Raw genomic sequence first — 23,738 nt, 5'->3', positions numbered from 1 at the left:
AAAAGTATCTCACTCAAATACACTGGGAGTTCTTCATTAAAATTTCACTGTCTTACACTCTTCACTTGATACTGTTTTCTCATATGCTAACAAACCATTTGTGCTTAGACCCATCATCTATCTAGGGCAGTATGCTGATCTTTAGTTGGCCCATCTGAAGAGAATCCTTTCCTTTATATTGAGTCTTCAAGTTATCCAGAGTTATGAGGATCAACTGGAACTGGTCATTGAAACAAAGCCTAATTGTTATTTTTCCTTTAATCCTAGGGCCCACCTGGTCCCCAGGGTCCAATCGGATATCCGGGCCCTCGAGGAGTCAAGGTAAAAACATTGCTCATAGCAGGAATTCTATATATCTTCTTTCTCTCTCTTTTAAAATCTCTGATTTGGAACTTTGACCTTGGTGACTGATTTTGCAGAATCTTTCCATGATTAAGCCTTGCCGCAAACCCCAGATCCAACTTTGCTACCCTTGCCACACCTGGCTAGATAACTACCCTGGGAGAATGGGAATGATTAAATAATAATAATAATTAATACTAGCTGACATTAATACTTTAAGATTTGTGAGGCTTTATATAAACATTACATCATTTGATGAGAAAGAGTCTGATGTGAATCAGGAATGGAGAGTCTAGGAATAAAAACTAATGTGATTGGAGTGTGAAAAATCATCATTCAGGTTAGTCAGGCATCTGTCAACAGAATGAAGTCCTTTAGCCTTGAGCTGTTTCTGTGGGTAGATGCAATTTGTTAGGCCCTCCTGTCAGCCTCTGAAATCCCTCTCAGGCTGCAGAACTCAGACTCGGGTGATCAACTTGAAACCATCTCCTGGTAAGGTACGGCAAAATGTCTTTGCAGGCATTTTCACATTTAAAGAGAAAATCAACACCTCTCGGGAAGTCTGGCCCAATCAGAGTTGTTAAGAGAGGGAGTTCGGTGTGATCTGTGTCCATTTATCCAAAATTGTATTTCTGCGATTTGAAAGGCCTCCAGAATCTTGTTAAACGAAGCACAGAGCACCACAGCAATATCCAAACACAAGTCCTGTGGTGTTTCATTAAAGTTAACTGCATCTGTTTGGAGCTGTGTAATTTAATCTACAGCTATGCAGTTCTCTTTGGATGTTTATGTGCCGAGATCTGTGTATATGGTTGTACTCTCCAGTATTATGTGCAGAAGCGGTTTAATTCTCTGATAAAGTTGAACTAAAATGCATTTTTAAATTGGTAAGTATCTCATCTTTGAGGAAACAGGCTGCATTCTTCCCCCAGTGCTCATCTTTGTTTTAAGGAAAATATAGATAGCACTTAATAAATCAACAGTAGGGGCTGAGTCAAAATAGGCCTCAGACATGTACTCTCTGTGTGACCCTGGGCAAGTCGCTTAACCCCGATTGCCTCCCTTCCTCCCAAAAAAAGAATCTGGGCTGGGACTGGGCCTGTGATTTCTTTGGTGGAGAGGCCTTCCCTGTGCAGAAACTCTCTCCACCTCCTCTGGAACTTAGGGACTTGAAGAGTTGTCTTAAGCACTGAGAAGTTAAGTTATTTACTCAGGGTCACATAGTCAGTATGTGTCAGGGCAGGACTTGAACCCAAATTTTCCTGGCTGTAAGGCCAGCTCTTTGTCTACTATGTCACACTGTCTCTCAAGTCAGATTTATTTTTAAATTTTAATTTGGTGTTTTATACTTTTTACAGTACTTCCATATTCCTTGATGACCTTATTTTGTCCTTACAATGATAGAATGGGGCAGGAATCATCGTCCCCATTTAATAGATAAGGAAACTGAGGTCCAAAGAGGTGAAATAACTTTCCCGAGGGTTGCACAGCAAATTGGTGGGACTGGAATCAGGGTCTAGAACGCTCCTCAGTTAAGCATTATTTCCATTATAATATAGAGCTTCCCCAAAATCTTTTCTTTCCCCAAATCTTTTCCCTCAGCATGGTTTAGCAAAAAGGAGCCCTGGATTTGAATGGTAGGAGCCACATTTGAGGCCTGGATCTACTAGTTTGCTATGTCTGTAACCTTAGACAAGTCACTCGACTTCCATACCACCTAATGTCTATAAGATGGAGGGATTTGGCTTCAATCAGATAATCCAGAGCTACAAGGAACCTCAGACATTATCTAGTTTAAGGTTCCATGATGCCTCTCCTCCACATACCCCCAATTTAGTTATTTATTTTTAACTGAAGATGCTCCAGCCTAGATTAGCTAAGTGACCTGCCTAGGGTAATAAAGTGACATAGCTGAGATTTGAACCCAGGCCCTCTAAGCCCAAATGAGTGCTCTTTCCAGAGTATACTGCTGCTCCTCAGACCTCTAAATCCTACGGTTCTTCACAGGAAGGGAAAATTAAATGCTTCTATTCCTTTCCTCCAGCACCTCTCATTGGAATGAACTGCAGCAGTAATAAAGGTGACAGATTAGCAGGAAGATGACAAGGAGAGCGTATTCCGTGTGTGGTGAAAAATGCCTGGCATGAAGTTAAAACTATTTGCTGATAGCACTGTGTTGTTAATTGAATACTTCAGTATTTCTAAGGGAAGGGAAAAGGAGATATTTGCCTTAAAATTTTTCATGATAAATATTTCCATCTCGTCTCTCTGATCAGCATCCATTCCTGACATAAGCAAGAAAGGGACAGTGTTTCTGTTTTTATTGCAGAGCCTGGAAGCTGAGGAATGGGGAGGAGTTCTTTTAAAAAAAATGCATTCATCTTAGAAAGAAATATGTTCTCAGAAAGAGAAACCCCTCTTGCGTTAAGAACACAGGCAATATGCACAGATTAACGGATTCCACGTGTGCAGAATAGAGGTGACGGCTAATAGTTATGATTAATGCCATAATTAGCATCTCTAGCAGGATGATGCAGGGATATTCAAGGGAGGTCTACTTATTTTTAGTCAAATGCCCACGTGGGCACCAGGGGAAATAGCTTCCTTTGCCTTTCATTACTTTCCAGCAGCATTCTCCTGACTTCCTTTGTTGATTTAGAGCCTGATACCCACCTGGGTTTGATCAGGGTTTGCACAGTATATTCCCTGGCATCTGAAGGGCTTGGCTCTTCATTGGGCTTCTAGGGGCTAGTTTGGAAAAAAGACCTGGACTAAGATGCCTGTAGTTCTGCTGCTCACAGTGTGGTTGGCTTTAGATGACTTGTTTCTCTTCTCTGAGCCTCAGTTTCCTTATATGTAAAATGTGAGTGTTGGACTAAATAGTCTTTAATGTCTCTTTGAGGTTAAAGAATAAAAAAATGCATGAAAAAGAAATGGACTGGTCGTCAGGAGCCTGTGTTCTAGCCCCTGCTCTGTGTGACTATCACTGTTGGGTGTGTGATCTGGAATAAGCCATATGGATGTTTTGGGCTCTAGCTCACTTATTTCTATAAAATGAGGGGCTAGGGTTATCTCTAAATTGTCTTCCAACCCCAAGATGCTTCTGGTCCTTCTATTCACCTACAGTACTGAGTATGAAGTAGGATCTTAATGAATGCTTGCTTGCTTGGATACTTGCAATATTATACATATTTGAGAAATGGAAGGACCTCTAGGTTCTAATCCAACTTCTCTCATTTTATCAATGAGGAAACCAAGATGCAGAAAAGACAATTAACTTCTCCCAGGTCACATGGGTTAGTGGCAAGGCTAAGATCAATAATAACTCAGGTGATAGCTAGGTGATAGATAGGTAGATAGATAGATAGATAAGTATATGACAGAGAGATATCTAGACATAATCTAGCTCTATCTTTAAGGTTTATAAAACCCTTTTTTTTATAAACCCTATCAAGTAGGTGGTAGTGCATGTATTATCATCCCAACATTACTTGTGAAGAAGCTGGGGTTCAGAGGGCTTGAGTAGAACCAGAATCATGGCCAATAAAGATAATGGTTGAGATTCAAACATAGGTTCCAGATATTGCTGTGATTTTCAAGAAGATGAGTTCTACTTACTAAAGGCCAGTGAGCCTAGTGTTGAGCTCTCCCCAAAATTTCAAATAGATTAGTAAAGGGATGGCCTGTGGGCATTTAGAGAGGGGAATGATTATTCCTAGGAGCCAACCTAGGTTCTTTCCAGTCATGGTAGACTAAATACATTTCCTTTTTGGACAGTTAGTCACTATATGCTGTTAGATTTGGGGACTCCATAGACAGAGTATAGCTGGCTTTCACCAGGGCACTTGTGAGGTCATATAATGGGTAGTGGAAAAAGCATCACATCTGAAGTCAGAGCACCTGGATTCAAATACAGGTTGCTACTTGTAACCTACTACATTTTGATCTGGATCTTTTCTTCCCTAGGCCTAAGTTTCAGCATTTGTAAAATAAAAGCACTGAGCTAAAGGATCTCCAATGTCCCTTCCGGCTCTGGAGCTATGCTCCTATGACCCTACGTGCAACACTCTTTCTACTGCAACACAGCCTATCTCTGTTAGTTCTACTGTACTGTGCTTTGTGAAGATGGTTTCTGTTTGGTATAAATATCCATCCACATGCTTGCATCTCCCTGGATTAACTCTGTGCAGTAGAGGTTAAACTCAGTCATCTCCTTACATTTAAAATTAGACTCTATATAAGTAGTTTTGAGCACAGTATTCCCATATTGCTTGAATCAGATTCAAATCCTTTATAATTCCTTCAGCAACTTTTCCTCTTAACATCAGAGGTAATAAATCAAGTCTGAGACTTACCTCTGTGTTGAACTCAATAAGAACCCAAAGAGGTAATAAAATGTGTAAGAATCCCTCCTATGAATTGATCTAGAGTCTTTGGTGCACATACAAAAATACCATTGGAGGTTCTAGTCTGTCCTTTGGACTAACCATGTTAGTCACCTGTTCAAAGGACAGACAAGGACTTAAAAAGACTTTTTTTTAAGTCCTTGTCTGTCCTTTGAACAGGTGACTAACATGGTTAGGGGGTTGGAAAAGGGATCCCCTAGATTCTTTCACTTAGATTATGTGTAGATGCTTCCCCCCTTGTTTATGTTTTAATTTTTCTCTATTTTTGGTTCAATATCCCATCATTGGTTCATTTTCAGACAATCTATAATGGGGGACTCATTTTCCTCACCTAGAGTATCATTTGGCCTTTTCCAATAATGTTTGGAGGAGGCTATGCTATTTCCGTAACAATCTTACAATACCAGGTGCAGTTCAATAGGAGACTAATGGTTCAGAAAATGGAGCATTCGACCCATATTAATATAATTAATGTCAGCCTACATTAATAATAGCCATTGCTAAGTTACCTTTTCCCCCCGTGGTGGCTGTGGATTGATATGAGGGCTCCATTTCCCCTTAGCATCTCTTTGCTGTGCATGCCATGAATCTTGGTGTCGGCCACATTTCTGTTAGAGTTAATGGTTTGGGCACCTAGTACAGCTTAACAGTAAACAAGGCAGCTTGAAGAGAGGAGGGGAGTGCTAGACAGTACTTGACTGTATGTCTCCTTTCCTGAGACTGGTAATAAGGACTTCAGGATAATTACATACTTTATCCTTTATTCAATCTTTAGTCTCTCCCTGCCCACCCAGAGGTTGATTAAATACTGGTGTGCTTACAGATGTCACAATTTACTGTCACTTCAGGCTGCTGCCTCCAATCGCCATATGACAGGTTCACTGAATGCAGCTCTGGGTTCTTGCAGATCCAGCCTCCCAGGCTTCTCACAGCCTCGGGGGCAGAAACGAGGTCACTGCCAGCTTGAGACTCCTGGCTCAAAGTTTGGAGCCAAATGGGCTCAGGAAACCTCTTGCCACAAGAGGGCACTTGAAAAACCATCTTTCTTGCAGAGAGAAGTGTGGCTGTGCCAAGCCATCCACCCTGCTGTGTTTCCGTTGCAAACATTAATTTGGAGGGTGCGGCCCTGCTTTCCCTGGAGTGGGGATTCAACACAGAGGATGACTTGAAAAAGCCTTTAGCACATGATCAATTTATTTAGCTTGATACCGCCTGGGCTGGGAATGCAAGGTGGGAAGTCATTAGCTGTCAGGTGGCAGATTAGTGTGAAGACCAGCCATAAAATTAACATGTGCCCAGGGTCTAAGGAAATCAGGCAGTGGTCCCAAGGAAAATATAGATCTTCAGCTTCAGCTTGATAGTTTATTAATTCCATTCCTCATCCTCCCCCCACGTCCAATCAGGTCAGTATCTTTCCATTATATTGTACCGTTTCTTAACCACTGCAGAAGCTCCAAGCAATCCTCTGGTCCAACTCCCTCATTTGATAAATGAGGAAACTGAGGCTAGAGATATAAAATACCTTGCTAAGATCATTTATTTGTTAGTATTCTCACAGAGACTAGATCCTAAGTTGCTAGACTCCCAGCTCAGTGATCATAGGTTCATATCCTTCTTTTTAAATGGTTTATTGATAGTCTTCAAAAAAAATTTTTGGGGCAGTTAGGTGGCACAGTGGATGGAACACTGGCCCTGAAGTCAGGAGAACCTGAGTTCAAATCTGGCCTCAGACACATAACACTCACTAGCTGTGTGACTCTGGGCAAGTAACTTAACCCCAATTGCTTTACCAAAAAAAAAAATTTGTTGCTATTTCCAAGGGACCCTCCCCGCCTCCATTCCCCAATTAAACTCTTTTAGCAAATTAGTCAAGCAAAATAAATCAGCATATTGGCGATATCTGAAAATGCATGCCCCATTCCACCACTATATAGTGGTGAACTGTAGTCCCCCTCTTCTCTGTCAGGTGAGAAGCACTTTCAGCTATCTTTCCCCTTCAGTCATGACAAATCTCATGGTTATCCTCCAGGTTACTCCATAATGATGCCCCTTTTTCTGCATGATTTCAAAGTTAGTTTAGGAAAACTATATTACAAGTGACCTCAGAGAGCCTCATGGCCAAGGAAACATCTTTCCTAGAGGGTAGAATAGAACAGGAATGATGTTTGCCTTGTGCAAACCTGAACACATCTTATAGGCAACTAAGAGATGGATGGATTTCCAAAACCCTGGGGCTTTGTTGTAAGTCTAAGATCTTTGCATTATACAATGTCTATTAATGTGTATTAAAGGATAAAATTTATCTTATTTTCTGCATAGGGGGCAGATGGTATCCGTGGTTTGAAAGGCACCAAGGGTGAAAAGGTGAGTATCTGTATTTTTTTTTTGGAAAGCTTTTCAGCAAGCCAAGGTGAATTGTCCTCTGGTTCCTGAGATCTACCCAAATGTTTGGATCTTTGTTTAGAAAAGCATCACTGGCCCATGCTGGATTTTGGTTCTCCAGGATTTTGAAGGAACTGATTTCAATCTGGGTGGATATTGTTCCTGGACAGAAAGAAGAAAAAGAAGGATGTCTCTATAGTTTGTAAAGAACTCTACCTACATTATCTCATTTAAGATGAACACTGACTTCCCCTCCCCAGACTCTGGGGATTAAATGCTATGGGAATTACTGTCCTCATTTTACAGATAAGGAAACAGAGGCACGTAAAGAATGTCAGGGCTGAGAGTTGAACCCAAGTCTTCCTGACTCCAAGTCCAGCACTATGCAGCATATTTCATTCCCTCCCAAAGAAGAAAGGGTATGGCTGACTGGAAGTGTCCTGCAAAAGTCCAGAGGTGACCTGAGAAGTGTTCTTTTTCCTCAGTCTGACTAGAGCTTCCTGTCATATGTAAAGTTCTCACTGTTACTAGGCCAGTTTGGAGGCTGCTGGCATCAGGAAGAGTGAAGCCTTTGAGAAACGCACAATAAAGTGCACCGGTAATATCAGGTGCTTTTTGGTGATCCCATAATTTTGTTTATAGCTAAACTCTGTGTTGTGCTGGTAAAGGTTGAACTACTGGTTCTCCAAGCACACATGACACCCTTTTCAGTTTAATCTGCATCATTGCTCTCTCAATTTAAGTCTAGACAGTTGAAAAATCGATAAATTAAATCCTGATTTGTAATGTTTGCTGATTTCTGAGATGTAAATGCCCACCCTTAAAATGTAACAATTGGCCCACTGGTTTGAGTTGTCTCTAGCACATCTTTGGTTAAACTCCTGTCTTCCACTGCCCTGACATCTTCAAAAATTTGCAGTCTTCAATCTACTTCACATCAGAAGGCTGGAAGGGACATTAACAATGAATTATTTTGTCTCACCCCATCATGAAGAAAAGTGAGACCCAGGAAAGTAAAGTGATTCACATGATCAAATGCAGCCTCAGACCCTTAGTATCTGTGTGAACCTGAGCAAGTCACTTAACCTTCTTTGCCTCAGTTTCTTCATCTGAAAAGTGAGATGGAAAAGGAAATGCCAAACCACTCCAGTATCTTTGCCAAGAAAACCCCAAATGGGGTCACAAAGAGTCGGACATGATTGAAATAACTGAATAAAAGCAATAACAAAGACCCAAAGTATTGAAATAAAATATGATAATAGTTTAAAGCTAGAAAGTACCTAGGGTATCATTTAGTCTAGCCCTTTTACTGATATATAAGGAAAATGGAACAAAGAGAGAAAGAACCATTTGCCCAGTGTTACAGAGCCAGTAAGTGGCAGAACTACGATTTGAACTTAGTCCCTTTAATTTCAGATCTAGTGGCTGTTCCATCATATCCTTATTTCTTTATAATACAGTAAAAATTAAAACTCTCCTGAAGATGATTTAAGCTTTTTTAAAAGCTTCAGAACACACAGCCCCCAACAGATTAAAATTTAATTGGGAAATATTTCATAAAATAAATAAAAATATAGTAGTACATAGATAATGTTAATATGTGGTTTTCTAAGTCAAGTTGCTGCCCACAGAGGTCCTTATGTGGGTTAGTGACCCCATTTGACTCAATTTCTTTTGGAGTTTGATGCCACTGACCTAGAGTCATGGTGCTAGTAATCTGCTGAATTGCCATTCTAGACCTCTAGTTAAACCAGCTATCCTGTGTAACTTTTGCTACATGCATCTAAGGTACCCACCATACGTGCCAAGACCTGGAAGAAACCCGTCTCAAAAAGTACCCCTTAGAACCTGTTTTATTATTTCACTAGTCTGATTTCTTGACCTTTAACCTTTCCTTTCTTTTTCTGAAATGTATGAGATTAAATATCTCCTTCCATGGGCCTAAGTAAGCTATTTGACCTCTTTGGGCACTAGGCAACTCTTTTAAGCCTATAAGTTTTAGGGGGGGGGCTGGTTTCTTCATCAGGAATTCCTTAAACCAATGAAAGCATAGGTCTAGATGAACAGAAAGCCCAGCAATAATGGAAGGGCTTTATAAAGGTACCTGTTAAGTGTAGACTTGGATAATAAACATTTCTTGGCAGACCAATTATTTACAGAGAAAAGGGAACAAAAAAGGCAACACTACACTTCCATCTTCCCCAAAATATCTCTGTTTTCCGATGGCGGATCTGCCACAGAGAACATTGTGATCCTCTTAAGGGAAAGGTGAGGGAATAAGCATTGTTGGACTAGCACCTCTGGTGTAAGGGCTTGCTGAGCCCTTTTCAGGGCTGCTCATCCACTTGTGGTGAATATCTGGCCCTCAACTCTCACCTGAGGCTCCAAAAAAGCTGTAGTGTGCACAGTGGCCACACCCCAGTAAAATTGTCTTGGTAGATGGAGTAAACTAGGTTGAGAGTAACTGACAGGTCTCAAACCCATTGGTGAGTTAGAAGGATGTCTAGCCCAAGCATGTGAAGACTTCCCCTAGTGGAATGGTCAAAATGTGTTCCAATGGCCGGGAAGGTGGCTGAAGCAGGCGATGTGGAGCACTTAGAGTTTGGTCAGACATTAAAGACATGAAAGTCATCCATTGTATGCCCATCCATCACCAGCCATCTTGACTTTTGTCTTGCTACTGGACTTTATCACTCTGGAAGAGAGAGTGAGTCTGATGACTTTGTGCATGCCATTCTGCATCCCTTAAATCCAATTTATACACGAGTCAAGACATCACCTATCACACCATCACATCCTTGGTCCTCTTTGAAAACGAAGGAATTAAGGAACTACTTAACCAAGTCCAAAGGTGTTTTCATGGATTTAAGTACATATTGACAACAGAGACTGTTTATCTTAGTGTTTTTAATCATAGATTTAACATTTATCAAAGAATATTCCAATGTGCAAGGAGGAAATTAGAGAATTGTATAACAATCTGAATTTTTGCTTCATGCAGATTGTTTTTTAAGTATACATTTACTTCATTTAACAAGGTACTAACAAAATCATCCTGTTTATTTTTGTTCCTTTCTGAACTACTTTGATTTTCTTCTGTGTATTTGTCAGTGTTTTATTAATGCTGTTTTCTTTAAAAAAAAAAAATTTTGCCCCTTTGTCACTACCCCCTAACTCATTCCCACCCCACTAAAAGAATATTTTTGTATCATTAGCATCCAGAACAGGGCCAGGCATATTATTTTTCATTAAATTCTTTATTCAGCAAACATTTTTAAACTCCTGAAGCAGAGGTTCTTAATACTATGAATTTTACTTCATGCACTTACATACATTATTCTGAGAGGGGCTTTACCAGACCGCCAAAGGGGTCCATGAAACACACAAAAAGCTTAAAACCCCCTATCCTGAATTATGTAGAGAGCAAAGGTTAGATGACATAGTCCCTGCCTATATAGAATTAACAATTCTAAGGGCTAAAACACAAAGACAGATGACTTTTATGAAACCATTACACCATAAGCACATGGTATGTACATAATCTGATTAATTGGTCTAAATTGAATATTGACATTGGCACATTTACCAGAAAGACATGTTTGTACTTATTGTTTGAAATGATACCGAGTGGGTTCAGCTCTGAAAGCTTCGTTTCTGAGGAATTATTGCCACTGTCCTCTGGGCTTTATTGAAGTGGAGTGTGAAATAGTTCTGGAGAGGGAAAAAATAGACTCTACGGTGCTCCAGAATAATTTGTGGCTGTTACTGACAAGTTGCCAACATTTATATGGATGTCAGAGACATGGGCCCTGGCAGGGGACATGCTGCTAGTTGGTGACAGCAGTACCCTCATCATTTTATCGAGAATTGTGTTATTCCTTGACATATGAGCTCCCCGAGTTGGGACCTTGAACATTTTCAACTTGGCTTGGTTTCAGGGGCTGGATATTTTTCTATAGGCCTCCTCCTCTTAATCCTTGGTGAGTGTACAAGTAGAATAGAGAGCTAAAGAACTCCTCTTCCTTGTAATGGGAATAAAAATTGTATGCCCGGCTCTCTACCTGTGGAAATACAGCCACCCTCACAGCTAGTTTTTTTAGAGGGCTCCCTATTTGACGTTCCCTTGTTAGGGAATGTGCAGGCCAGACTAAAAGAAGGTCTAAGATAATGCCACCTTTTATCAATAATGAGAATTAAGAGCATCTGATGTCACTTTAGAGTAGTATTACCATCTATTCCGTATTCTCTGGGAGTGTTCAAGACTACTTCAAGGAGTTCCTAACTTCAAAGCATAGCTAAAAAATAGATAAATAGATAGATAGATAGATGTGGAAATACATATAGATACATGTGTGTATATATACATATATATTTATATTTGTATATATACAATAGATACATATATAGAGATATATGTGTGTGTATATATATTTATATTTGCATATATGCAATAGATATAGAAATAGATATATATGTACATTTATATTTGTATATATACAATAGATAGAGAGATACATGTAGAGATATGTATGCATATTTATATTTGTATATATACAATGGACATAGAAATAAAGATGCATGTATAGATACATGTATATTTATATTTGTATATATGCAACATGTATATATATACATATACGCAATACACAGATTTCACTCCAGGTTAGCAGGTTGCCTAGGCTGATAGCATCAGAAAGCTATTAGTAGAATGAAACAAAAGTCTAACTATCCTGGTCCTCCTATGAAATATTTTAAAACTGGGGTGGATGGTGATGAAGTATAAGTTGATAGACTCAGGGTACATAATGAAACATATTTGAGTAAGGATTGCATTAGCTTTAAATTTATATAAGTAGCACATAATCATCTATTCTAGTGAACTGGATACAACCACATTGCACATGTGTCTATGTCCATCCTTACATATGTATTTTTTTTTCCTTTTCCATTATTCAGGGTGAAGATGGCTTTCCTGGATTTAAAGGTGACATGGGCATTAAGGGAGACCGAGTGAGTATTTAGAGTCTGCAATATCTTCTCTTCGGCAGTTGGGAGAGTTTGGAAGTATGGTCTTTATGGATGTAGCTGAAAAGTCCCAGGACCATCTTTGGGATGAGGGAGAATGATAGAATGCCAGAGCAGAAAGGAACCTTCGGTAGAGTCAAACCATCACTCCAACTCCCTTCATTTTACAGATGAGGAAAAATGCACAATGCAGGGAAGTTAGTTGCCCAAGTTGGTGGCAGAGTTTGGACTAGAACAAGGTCTTCTCTCTCCTAGTGTTCTTTCCACCACTCCAGGCCAGTGTTACTTCCCATACTGAGTCCTTGAATCCATAGCAACTATTTTCCAGGACTTGCCAATATCTTTCTGTTCTGTCATTCTCTGTTGGGAAATGAAGGAAAGAAGTTGTAACAACCTGCCTTGCTTTTGTAATGAATATTTCAGTTCTGCTACAGATGAAAACAAGCTTTGCTGAGGGAAGATAGGGTTCAGCGGCCCACACATAAACATAACACAGAGCCACCAGGCTGTGCTCTAATATGTATGAGGAGAGGGTAATGCAAATGAACCAGAAAGCTGTCTCAAGTCGGATTCCTATCTTGAGCAGCACAGGGCAAGCCGCCCTGGTGGGAGATCTTTGAAGTTTTACTAACAACCTCAGAATGAATAGGCCACTGGAAAAAAGAGAAAAGAAGGAAAAAAGAAAGGAAAGGAGAGGAGAGAAAGGAAAGGAGACAGAGAGAAAGAAAGAAAATAAATGAATGACAGAAAGAAAGAAAATAAATTTCTCTAAGATTGCCAGCAGTCACAACAGCTGTAGAACATGCTTGTCCAGGAGGTTTTTTTCAAGAGATAATTTAATGAGGAAGTAGCTTTTTAATCTGTTTCACCTCAATCTGACAGGCAATAGACAAACACTATAGCTATGGGTATATACACACACACACATATATACATACATACATACATACATACATACATACATATACATATATATGTATGTATGTATGTGTGTGTGTGTGTATATGTGTGTGTGTGTATAAATGGGACCAGGTAAATAAAGGAATCTATACCTCATATTAAATAATTACATCCATGATATACAAACTGGAAATAGCATAGCAATTCTGGGACTTTCCTCAGAGGCCAGGGTTCCTGAAATACTGCATTGGTTCTCATCTTTATAATCCCTTGCGGCTACCTATGTACATATTAACTTGACATGAAAAATCCGATATGTTATTCCCTTTTGAAGATTAAGTGCATCTATTTGGAACCCAGGTTGAAAGAACCCTGCTCTGAAAGAGATTATAAAAAATACATACTCAAAGAAAAGGGCCAACCCTTATTTACCATTAACAAAATTCTTTATTTGCGCTTTGGATTTTTTTTTTTTTGAGCACGAATGTAGAAATAGAATAGGCCTGCTTGGGGATAATGGGTTATTTGAGACTCCAGTAGGACCCAAGAAATCGTGAATAAGTAAGTCATTGGCTTTTTTTCCCATGGCATATGCTTTGTTGTTGTAGTTTGTGAGTTTTTTTTTCAGCTGTTTTACAGCTGCCTTAATAAAAAAAAAATATCTCAGGGGAGATCCCATTAACAGGGAGACCATTTCTAACGATTTTCTAAGGATGAGCCTGAATTGTTCACACCTTATGGAGTTTCTGAGCAAGAAAGTAGTTCTTTCCCATATTCCCTTGCTAGAGGTTACTTGGAAGATTCTGAAGTATTTCTGGAAGAGTGAATTGAGCACAGCCATTGTGAACCCAAGTTATTTTAGCCAAGAGGCACTAGATTTACAGGAGATAATTGAGGTGTTAGATCCCACAAGCCTGAGGAAAATAGCAACTCAACCTCCATGCAATGAGTCCAACATAGCTGACTGAATGCAGGCCTATAATTTACCACACAATAGCTCCACTTTGCCTGTAACAATGGAAACCTGTCATCTGCTCCATCGAGGCAGGAGGCAGAAGGCAAGCCAAAGTGTTACTTTCTATGAGGAGCTCAATAGTTCCCATCTCCTATTTCTGATACTGAGCAAGACAGAGGCAGTGGGAGATGGGATGTTTTATGGAGGAGAAAAGGGGCTGAGGAAGGAGAAATACTTTTCTGTGTCATTCTTACCTTTGATCTTTTTTGTTTGTTTGTTTTATTCATAGGGTGAGATTGGGCCACCTGGACCTAGAGGAGAAGATGGCCCAGAAGGCCCAAAAGGTCGTGGTGGTCCTAATGGGGACCCAGGCCCCCTTGGTCCTGCTGGAGAAAAGGTAAATCGTAGTTGGGAGGGGATGGTGAGAATAGCCAGGGAAAGAGTCTTTATCTTTGTTCCAGTTTGAGCTCAGGAAGACTCGGGAATGCTGCTGTATCAGACACATTCCTCCTCACCTCTCTACTTATATGTACTTCTCAGAATTGTTTGCTATGGCTCAAACTAGCATTTAGATCTAGCTCTAATTTCTTGATTCAGATTCCTTTCCCCCACAATTCTTAGTTCTCTCTCTCCATTACATTCTGAACTTTGGGGGATTGATTGATGCATTTCTGAGGCTGTCTCTGGGCACTTTAGTTCAGGCCCCTCGTTCCCCATCATGGATTATTGCAACAGCCTCATAGTTAACCTTCCTAGCTCCAGTATCTTATGATTATAGGCCATTCTCCATGCTGTTACCAAAGTGACTTATCTTGAGCACAGGTCTGTTCCTTTCCTAATTAATCAACTTCAGAGGCCTCTATTACCTCTGATAAAATGCCAGGTTCTCTATTTAACTTTTAAAGTGCTTCACAACCTGCCCCAACCTATCTTTCCAACCTCATTGCACATTACATCCCCTCCTGCACACCAGGAGCCAAACACACTGAACAGCACAACATTCCCCATCGCTGTGCCTTTGCCCTGGCTGTCCCCCATGCCTGGCATGCACTCCTTCCTTGCCTCTGCCTCTTTGAAACTCTGGTTTCCTTCAGGACTCAGCTGAAGCATCACTTTCTCTGTGAAACCTTTCCTAATTCCCCCACCTGCTAGTGCCTTCCCTCCCATACTATCTTGTATTTAACTAATTTGTATTTATTCTCTTGATATTTGCATTTGTTGTCTTCCCCATTCAAATGTAAGCTACTTGAGAATAGGGATTTTTTCCTTTCAATTTGCATTGACAGTGCCTATGTTAATATCTGATCCATAGCAGGTTCTTAATAATGCTTTCTCATTCACTGATTTATTGATTGAGTAACTCAGCTTTTCCCTGGACAGGCACATTTTTCTCAACTCCCAGAGCACAAGCTCATCCATGACCCTATAGGGTCTGTCAATGTTCGGTATGTGTGATTCTTGCCCTCTCAACTCACATGATCCTGACGGCAGGGACCATATCTTCTCTTTCTCTATTTCCTCCAGAGTGCTTAGGCGTTGGGCTGAGCACACAGTATTCCTAACTACCTGTAATTTGACTTGATAGGACCAAAGGAGAGTATGTAGGGTGCTATACAAATGTGAGTTGTTATAATTGCTGGGAACCATTCCTCATAAGACCATAGGACACCATAAATGTATCTTCATCTAGGCTATCAGTTCAGACGGTTTCACTACAGGGCTGCAAATCGGATTACTTTAGTTTCTCCTACTTATAAATTATTGCCTTTGTCTGGCTAACACCATCTTATCGTAGCTTAGAAATATCACCCTTGAAGAAAACTGGTTTGAATGTCTCTTCTGCATCCCTAAGCTCTCAGAAACAATATTTCTCCTGTATTACCTTCCCAACAAGTGTTTATGTTCTGTCTGTACCTCAATATAAATATAAAGTTTGCCCCCCAATCTCAATATTCGGTGTTTCTGTTTCTATTCCAGGGAAAACTTGGAGTCCCAGGCTTACCAGGCTACCCAGGAAGACAAGGTCCAAAGGTAATTTAGGGATAGGTTAAATGTTTCCTCTTAAATGTATTGCTCATAGGGGCTGCTAGGTGGCGCAGTGGATAGAGCACTGGCCCTGAAGTCAGGAATACCTGAGTTCAAAGCCAGCCTCAGACCAAACACTTGACACTTACTAGCTGTGTGACCCTGGGCAAGTCACTTAACCCCAATTGCCTAAAAATTAATTAATTAATTAATTAATAAAATAAATGAATGAATGAATGAATAAGTAAATAAATAAATAAATGTATTACTCATGCCAATCTCCTCCTTTGGCCTCTAGCCTCCTTCACCCTTTTCTTTCACATTGTTGCCTCTTCTCCATCACTAGTCATGACCTTTTTTGTGATTCATTTTTCTTTTTCTTTTTCTTTCTTTTTTTTTTTTTTGGTTAGGCAATGGTCACACAGCTAATTAAGTGTTATGTGTCTGAGGCCGAATTTGAACTCAGGTCCTCCTGAATCCAGGGCCGGTGCTCTATCCACTGCACCACCTAGCTGCCCCTTATTTTGCTTTTAAAGTATGTCTTTGCTTCTTGACCATTGCATGTTTGTGGCTGAGTTGGGAACAGGGGCCTGTTCTGCAACTGAACTGTCAAAAGCGAGAGTGGAAAGTTAATGTATCCCACCTACCACATACAAAGCTGGACTGTGGCTTGCTTTCCACAGCATCATTTAGTTGATGTCAGCTATTGAGCTGCAGATGTTCAAAGCTTGCGAAACTTAATCTGCTATCAGGAAGAATCACTTTGGAGATCTGAAGGTCATTTGCCAGGAACCAAGTGTAAACGAAAGACAAGAACTTTTCTCACGCGAAATCATGTTCTAGCTTAGTTCTAACAGCTCCTGGAGGCTTTGGGAACCATTTAAAAAGTTATTTTATCCAAGCTCCATGTTTTATTATTCATGGTTCTTCTTTAAAAAATAACTGGCTGTTTGACACTGGAGACATAATTGACAGCAAAAGAGTGTTTCATCTCCGTAGTGCATTTACATATGATGCCTATTCCAGGATACCTTTAGCTGGCTGCTTAACGGTGTTTGACTATAGTCAGTCATACTAACAAAGGAAGGAGAGTGGGCTGAGACAGGAGTCCTCAGTAATGTCACCCTAGTTAAGGAAAGATCAATTCAAAACAGTTCTATGGAATACTAATAGTCACACCTACAATATGTAAGCACATCATTTATATGCAGTGGAGGCATTAGGGCTAGGGGAACATTATGTGATTTATGAAAACATCTATTTGTGGCAGGCCTTGCAACTCCCGCTGCAGCTAGAAACTGTAAGGCTCTCTGTATACATAGGAAATAAGAAAAAGGTTGGCATCTAGGCAATTATCTCTTTAGCCACCAACATCAAATTGTTGGCCGGGGATGGAGTAGGAGGAGAAAGGAGTGCCAAGAGGAGGCTGGGAGAGAGAAAGAGAAAGAGAACAGGATGTGAGTGTGTGTGTGTGTGTGTGTGTGTTGTGTGTGTGTGTGTGTGTGTGTGTGTAGATACAGATTATAGCTATCATAGGTTGTAGAATTCTAAGGGACTTTGGAGGTCATCTGATCCATTTACCTTATTTCACATGTGAGGAAAAAGAGGTCCAGATTGGTTAAATACCCAAGGTCAAGCAGGTAGTAAACAGTAAAGCCAGGACTAAAACCAAGTCTTCTGACTCCAAAGCCAGTATTTTTTCCATTGTCTTCTGCCTAATATGGAAAACCTATTTCAGACTTCCAAATAGCTTTTTGAAAATGTGACAGCAGAGACTTTAAACCCATGTGTACATGTGTATATGTGTGTGTGTTTGTGTGTCTCTATGTGCACACACATATTGGGACCCAAAACCTAAATATCAACTAATCTCTAACAGGGTAGAATGAAGCAGAGATGTATAATAGGAAAGAAAAACTGGATTTGGAGTGAAAAGGACATATCTGAATTCCAGGTTTCCCAATTACTAATTTTGTGACTTTGGACAATGCACTTAACCTCTGAGCTTCAGTTTTCTCCTTTGGAAAATGAAGGCATTGGACTGTATTATCTGTGAGGTTCCTGCCAGCTCTCATTGCTATGATTGTCTTTGGAAGGAATTAGAAAAACCAAAAATCATTTTTCAAATTATATTGCTCCTCTTAGAGATAAGTAAGATTTCACCTTTGAATTAGCTGCTTTAGGTCATGAGAGTTTCAATTGAACTTAGCTCCTTGGTCTAAAATTCAAGTTCTGTCAAATTCAAAGAAATGCCAGGAAACTAAGCACATTACCATGTCTGGATGACTGTAATTTAGGCAAGAACATTAATGTAAATAAGCAACTCACATAGAGAACAGGAAGATACTTCATGAATTGAATACTTTTCCTGCTAAAGATATTATCTAAGGTTTGTATAGACATACAGAACACAATCTACAGGGGCACACGGGATTTAGCACTCAATGTGGTGCCTTGCCTATTGTAGGCTCATGAGGAGTATTTGTTGAACAGATTTACTGAAATTAGTGTTTTGGCTGGGTGAGAAGTACATTAGTAACTTTGCACTTATTAAAGTAAATTTATTTTAGATATCTCATTAGGGCCAGAGGAACTAAGGAAATAAACGCTTTAGTTTATATCATCCAGATTGAAAATTCTCATTGCTAGATAATAGCATTGATATCATTCATAGCATGATACTACACATTTCTCTGTCTGAATGGGCGTGATAGGCAGATGAACTAGAAGCAGGTAAGCGGGTATTGCCTATCTCACTTGGTGTTTAATCCCGCAGGAATGTTTGAGACTCAGCTAATTCTTTGCTATGACAACAGAACTATAAGCTGCCTGAAGGCAGGGACTGTCCTTCCTCTCTCTGTGTTGTCCACAGCATCTAATACAGGGATGTGCAAATAGTAATAGATGCTCAATAAATATTGAGTGAATAAATAAGTGACCTTTGTCTTCCACTACTGGTAGATGAAAACCATCTTAAAAAAGAAAAAAATCTGGAAGTTTTCAGGGATTGAGAGATCGCTGTGAGTCAATTGTGAGATATGGTGGCCAAAAACACTAATAGCAAGTTAGACCACTAAGAGAGCGACACAGTGTCTGTGACAAGACAGATGACAGTCTTATTGTGTTCTGCCCTTGTCACACTCTAGCTATGATATTGTGTTTAGTTCCAGGTATCACTGAAAGCAAGAGAGTGTCTCAAACAGGGTACTCTGATGCTCCACAGTCTCAGGATCATGCCATATGTGGATGAGTTATAGAGACTGAGGATTTTTAATCTGGAGAAAAGAAGAATTAGGGAGTATATCATAGCTTTTTTTCAAGTATTTGAAAGGTTGTCATGAGAAAGAAGGATTAGCCTTATTCTGCAATGTATGGAAGTTTCAGAGAAGCAAATTGCCGTTTCATAGAAAGACAAACTTCCTAATAATTAGAGCTAGCCCAAAGTGAAATGGACTGCCTTGAAATGTAGTCTATGTCCCATTCTCTGAGGGTCTCTAAGCATAAGCTGGCAAGCCTCTTGGGGATGTCAAGAGGAGATTGTCAGCCACGCGAGCATTGGATCAGATGACCCCCGGCGCTCCTTGTACACTGAACTTCTGTGATTTTGAAATCCACGTTGAGGATTTGGGGTGTAAATAGTTACGGTATGTTCTTTTTAAGTATGTTAGGGTTAATGGAGGCTAACAGCACGACCAGAGTTCAGTATCCATCAGTCCCAGCTGATTTCATGTGACTTTCCCCCATTTATTGCAGGGTTCTATTGGATTTCCTGGCTTCCCTGGAGCAAATGGAGAGAAGGGTGGAAGGGTAAGTAAGGATGATTTAGTCCTTAGCCTATGCTAATTATTTTTCTTCTCCCTTTTGTTACCAGAGTGTATGTGTTTGTTTGGGGATTTGGTGTTTTTATTTTTTTTGAAGTGTTTGTTGATTTCTCACCTGCTTTGCCACTTAGAAATGCTTTTTGCAGCTGCTAACCTTCAGAAAGAAGCTTTTTTTAGCTGTGAGTGCTGATGACAGTTTTGACAAATGGCACAATGCTTGTGTTAGGAGTGGGCCCAAATAGGAGCAGAGACAAACTTGAATTCCTGATCAATTTCTGCATCTAGGAAAGTTGTTCCTGACAGTAACACCTTTATAGGTCTGTTTCAGCAATCCACTGATCTCTTTCTCCAGGCCCCTGCAAGGGTTCAGCTAGGGAATTTAAAGAAAGAAATTACTATGTCAGGCTTTTCCTCCACTACCATCTCCCCTGGTCCAAACTCAAGATTCTTTCATTTTATTTCTTGGCTACTGCCTAAAAGACCCCATTGCAACAAAAATCCACCTGGGTGAGTTGAGGTAGAGGAATGTGGTTGCAGAATCTGATTCTTCTTTATTATTGTCATGACCAAAGGCATTCTCAGAGCAGCATACTGGGTAAAATTAATATCCTTCCTCCCTCTTTCCAAATATTTCTGCCTAGTGAGCCAGTCTTCCCAGCAGGGAGTTGCCCTGGGCCCTCATTACTGAAATCATGTTGTAGTGATTTATCCATTGCCAATCAGGAACAAAGAGAGGGCCTCTCAGGGGTCTTGGAACACACCTGTTAACCCAGGCCATTGAAAGGGATGGAAAAAGAGGTAAAGAACTGGTTTAAGTTGTTATTTTCATTCAAGGGTTATCTAAAGCTGGCATTGTATAAACACAGACCCTCTGAAAGATATTTGTCCCATGTGCCATTGTAAGACCAAGCATTCAACGCAAACTCAGGCCAATTATTGCCAGTCCTTCAGTGTTTGCCCCAGCAGAGTCCTATTTTTTGAGTTCTCTTGAAATATGTTGCTCCATGTTAATGTTATCATGTTCAAAGGCAGAGGAGACACGCTCTTTTGAGAACAGAGAGATAGATTAGACATCAGCCAAATCCCATGTAAACAAACGTGTCCTGCCAGATTTCACAAAATGGAAAAATGATGACTGTTCTGGTTGAAACTTGACAGTATAAACATAGAGGGTGAGCCAGAGAACTCCCAAACCCAGCTGACTCATCAGAACTATGAAGAAGGTGCAAACAGTGCCAAGTACTAAATATCATTTGCCCTCCATTTCTGTAGCCCTTACATGACATTGTCATAGGTTTAGTGTGATTTCTGATGATTTGTGATCGTTATTGGTCACAGCAGTTTGGGTGTGATGTCATGCTGCCAACAAAATAAGCCAGTGACCAGTCACTTCTTAAAGTGATAACATCTCATTTTTTTTTCCATTTTCCACAGACTTCCCCTCTAGTGGTTACGGCTTAGTCCTAATGAAGTCAGGGATTAGGGGGTGAACCTCAAATGGAACAATTGACTTTGCTCCATTCCACGAACTATAACCATAATCAATCATCTCATGAAAATGTACCTTTGGTTGGAAAGGGACCTGGGTAAGAGGATGTGGATTTCACTGTACAGCTCTTTTCTACTATCAGAGATACAATTTAGAGATGTCCCCTAATGCCACTGGGTCAGTAGCATGTCTTTCCTATGCAATGAACAGTAGATAATACTTGTGTGCCATGCTTAGGGAAAGCTATTCCAAGGTAGAATGGGCTGACCTAGGAGAAAATGACTTCTCCATTCACTGGATGTTTTTGAGCAGAACCTGCACGAAAATTCTTTGAAGCTTTGGTAAAGAGAGTTCTACTTAGGCATAGATTGGCCCAGATCAGGGGTGGGGAATCCAAACTTCACAGAACAAATCCCCTTAATAAAAGGATTTGTTCTGTAAAACTTGGACTCAGTCAAAAGGCCATACCCAAGGACCTAGAAGGTCATATGTGGCCTTCAAGACCACAGGTTTCCCACCCCTGGCCTAGATAGCTTTTAATAGATGCTTTCTGACTCTGGGACTCTATGATTCTATAATAGCAATTTGGACTTTTCCAAAGTCTTTACTTTGCAACTGAATACTTTCCTCTTTTTTTCTGGAAAGGGACCTTCATTAGTATGATGTCCTACTAACCAAAGACTCCCCTTTAGCAGCCTAGTTCAGTGAAGTGTCTTGACTCCAAAGATTGCATCTAAAGAATGTAAGTATACTGGTGTAGTAGAAAGAGCATAACAAGCCTTGTTAGCCAAGTTGCACTCTTTTTCTGAACTTGCAGTATTCTTAGCTATAAAAGGAGAGGGTTGGATCAATCTTTCTCCAAAGTTCTGTCTGTCTAAGATCTGTCAATCTTGTATGTTAGTAGTATCTACACTTATCATTGGGAAGAATGTACAATTTTGTTTAGTGCACACAATTTTTACCAGGAATATCTTCTTATACTCAGTGGGCATTCCTTCCACCAGCACAGTCTGCAACCTACTCTCACCTTCACATCCTATGTTATTCTTGTCAATGCCCTTTCCCAAAATATTCCATAGAGGATCTTTCCAAAGTGATGAAGGCCTTACTCAGAATTGCTGAGGTAGAAGGGAACTTAAAGGCCACTGAATCCAATCCAAACCATATATGAAAGGAATCCCTACTATAACATACCTGATTATTGGAAGTTGAGGCCCTCAAATAAAGGGGAACCCACTGCTTCTGGAGACAGCCTATTTCTATTAAGATATCTCATGGATGCCAATGGAATACTCAGGTTATCTCATCTCTCATCCCTTACTTTGACTATATAACTAGTCTATCACCAATTGTGCCATTAAAAAAATGTTAACTAATGTAAAATAATTTCTTTGTGTAAGGGTTAGTCAATGATTCCAAAAATCTTTAACATTTAAAACCTCTTTGGAAAACTTTGGTATTAAATTTTTAGGGCATTGAGTGTTGACCAGATTCTCTGATATTTCAGATACTTCTCTGTTTTAAGGTAGGCTCTTTGAATACCTATTTAATTAATCAATGAATTGCCTCAGTGAGCTAAAAGAGCTAACAGGCTGTAAAAGTTCCTGATTTGATAAACAGGGCATTACTTAGGCATCCAGAGACCACTGAACCAATTAGCTCTCTCCAGAATGTTCCCCTGGCATTTGCAGCCATGGCTCTGAGCTACATGCTAGAGGATGGTGGTGCCGATTCTGGCTAGCTCCCTCCTTCATCACTGGTCTCATTCCTAGGCCCATTTATCAGGTCATTAAGTTTGAGTCATGTCACTGCAGATATATTCATGGAACCCAATAAAGATTTGTCACTTGTCAGAAGTCTTTGGCCACTTTTACAAAGCACCCTCCAAGAGCCCCAAATGGAAATGATTAAAATCTGGTCAGAAGCAATGGGAAATTATGGAGAAGGTGATGAGAAACAGGAGTTCAGTGACCTCAACCAGAGCAAGGAGCTTATACCTCATTAATCCTGCCCAGCTGAGAATTGATGGGGGAGCTCACAGTGGATACTGTGTTGAGTAGAAGAGGGCTATGGAACAATTCCATTTGCAGAGTGAGAGAGCTGGAAAAGAATGAATATCTGCACCACATGTTTTGGCTTCTTGGTCTGGATTAGTATAGAAAACAAGTCAAGGTTTCTCCAATGGCCTTTTGAAAACTGCAGGGTGGAGAGAAAAGTCAAATTTTGTTAGGTACTCTCCCACCCCAAGTGCTGAAAACTGCAAATTAACTCTACTCTCCACATTTCTGCTGTGTACGTTATCCTCATATGCTTCTTGACAATGGAGCCCAAATTAGGAAAATTAAATCCACTGCCGTTTTGTGTTTTGGGCATGAGTCAAAACACGGACTTCA

At 40.2% G+C, this 23,738-nt stretch overlaps 1 protein-coding gene across 2 annotated transcripts in view; it reads left to right on the top strand.

Moving 5' to 3' along the window:
- Positions 1-23,738, top strand: part of COL5A1 (collagen type V alpha 1 chain) — a 302,291-nt gene that overhangs the window by 212,548 nt on the left and 66,005 nt on the right. For both annotated transcript variants that reach the window (XM_020981919.2, XM_020981918.2), the window contains exons 27-32: positions 268-321; positions 7,068-7,112; positions 12,087-12,140; positions 14,300-14,407; positions 15,988-16,041; positions 19,789-19,842. In XM_020981919.2, coding sequence (XP_020837578.1) covers positions 268-321; positions 7,068-7,112; positions 12,087-12,140; positions 14,300-14,407; positions 15,988-16,041; positions 19,789-19,842 — 369 coding nt within the window. The remainder of the gene's footprint in view (positions 1-267; positions 322-7,067; positions 7,113-12,086; positions 12,141-14,299; positions 14,408-15,987; positions 16,042-19,788; positions 19,843-23,738) is intronic.

This window comes from Phascolarctos cinereus, unplaced genomic scaffold, assembly GCF_003287225.1.
Source record: "Phascolarctos cinereus isolate Bilbo 61053 unplaced genomic scaffold, phaCin_HiC Scaffold_2;HRSCAF=192, whole genome shotgun sequence".
Classification (NCBI taxonomy): Eukaryota; Metazoa; Chordata; class Mammalia; order Diprotodontia; family Phascolarctidae; genus Phascolarctos; species Phascolarctos cinereus.
This window is presented reverse-complemented; position numbering and strand designations above follow the sequence as displayed.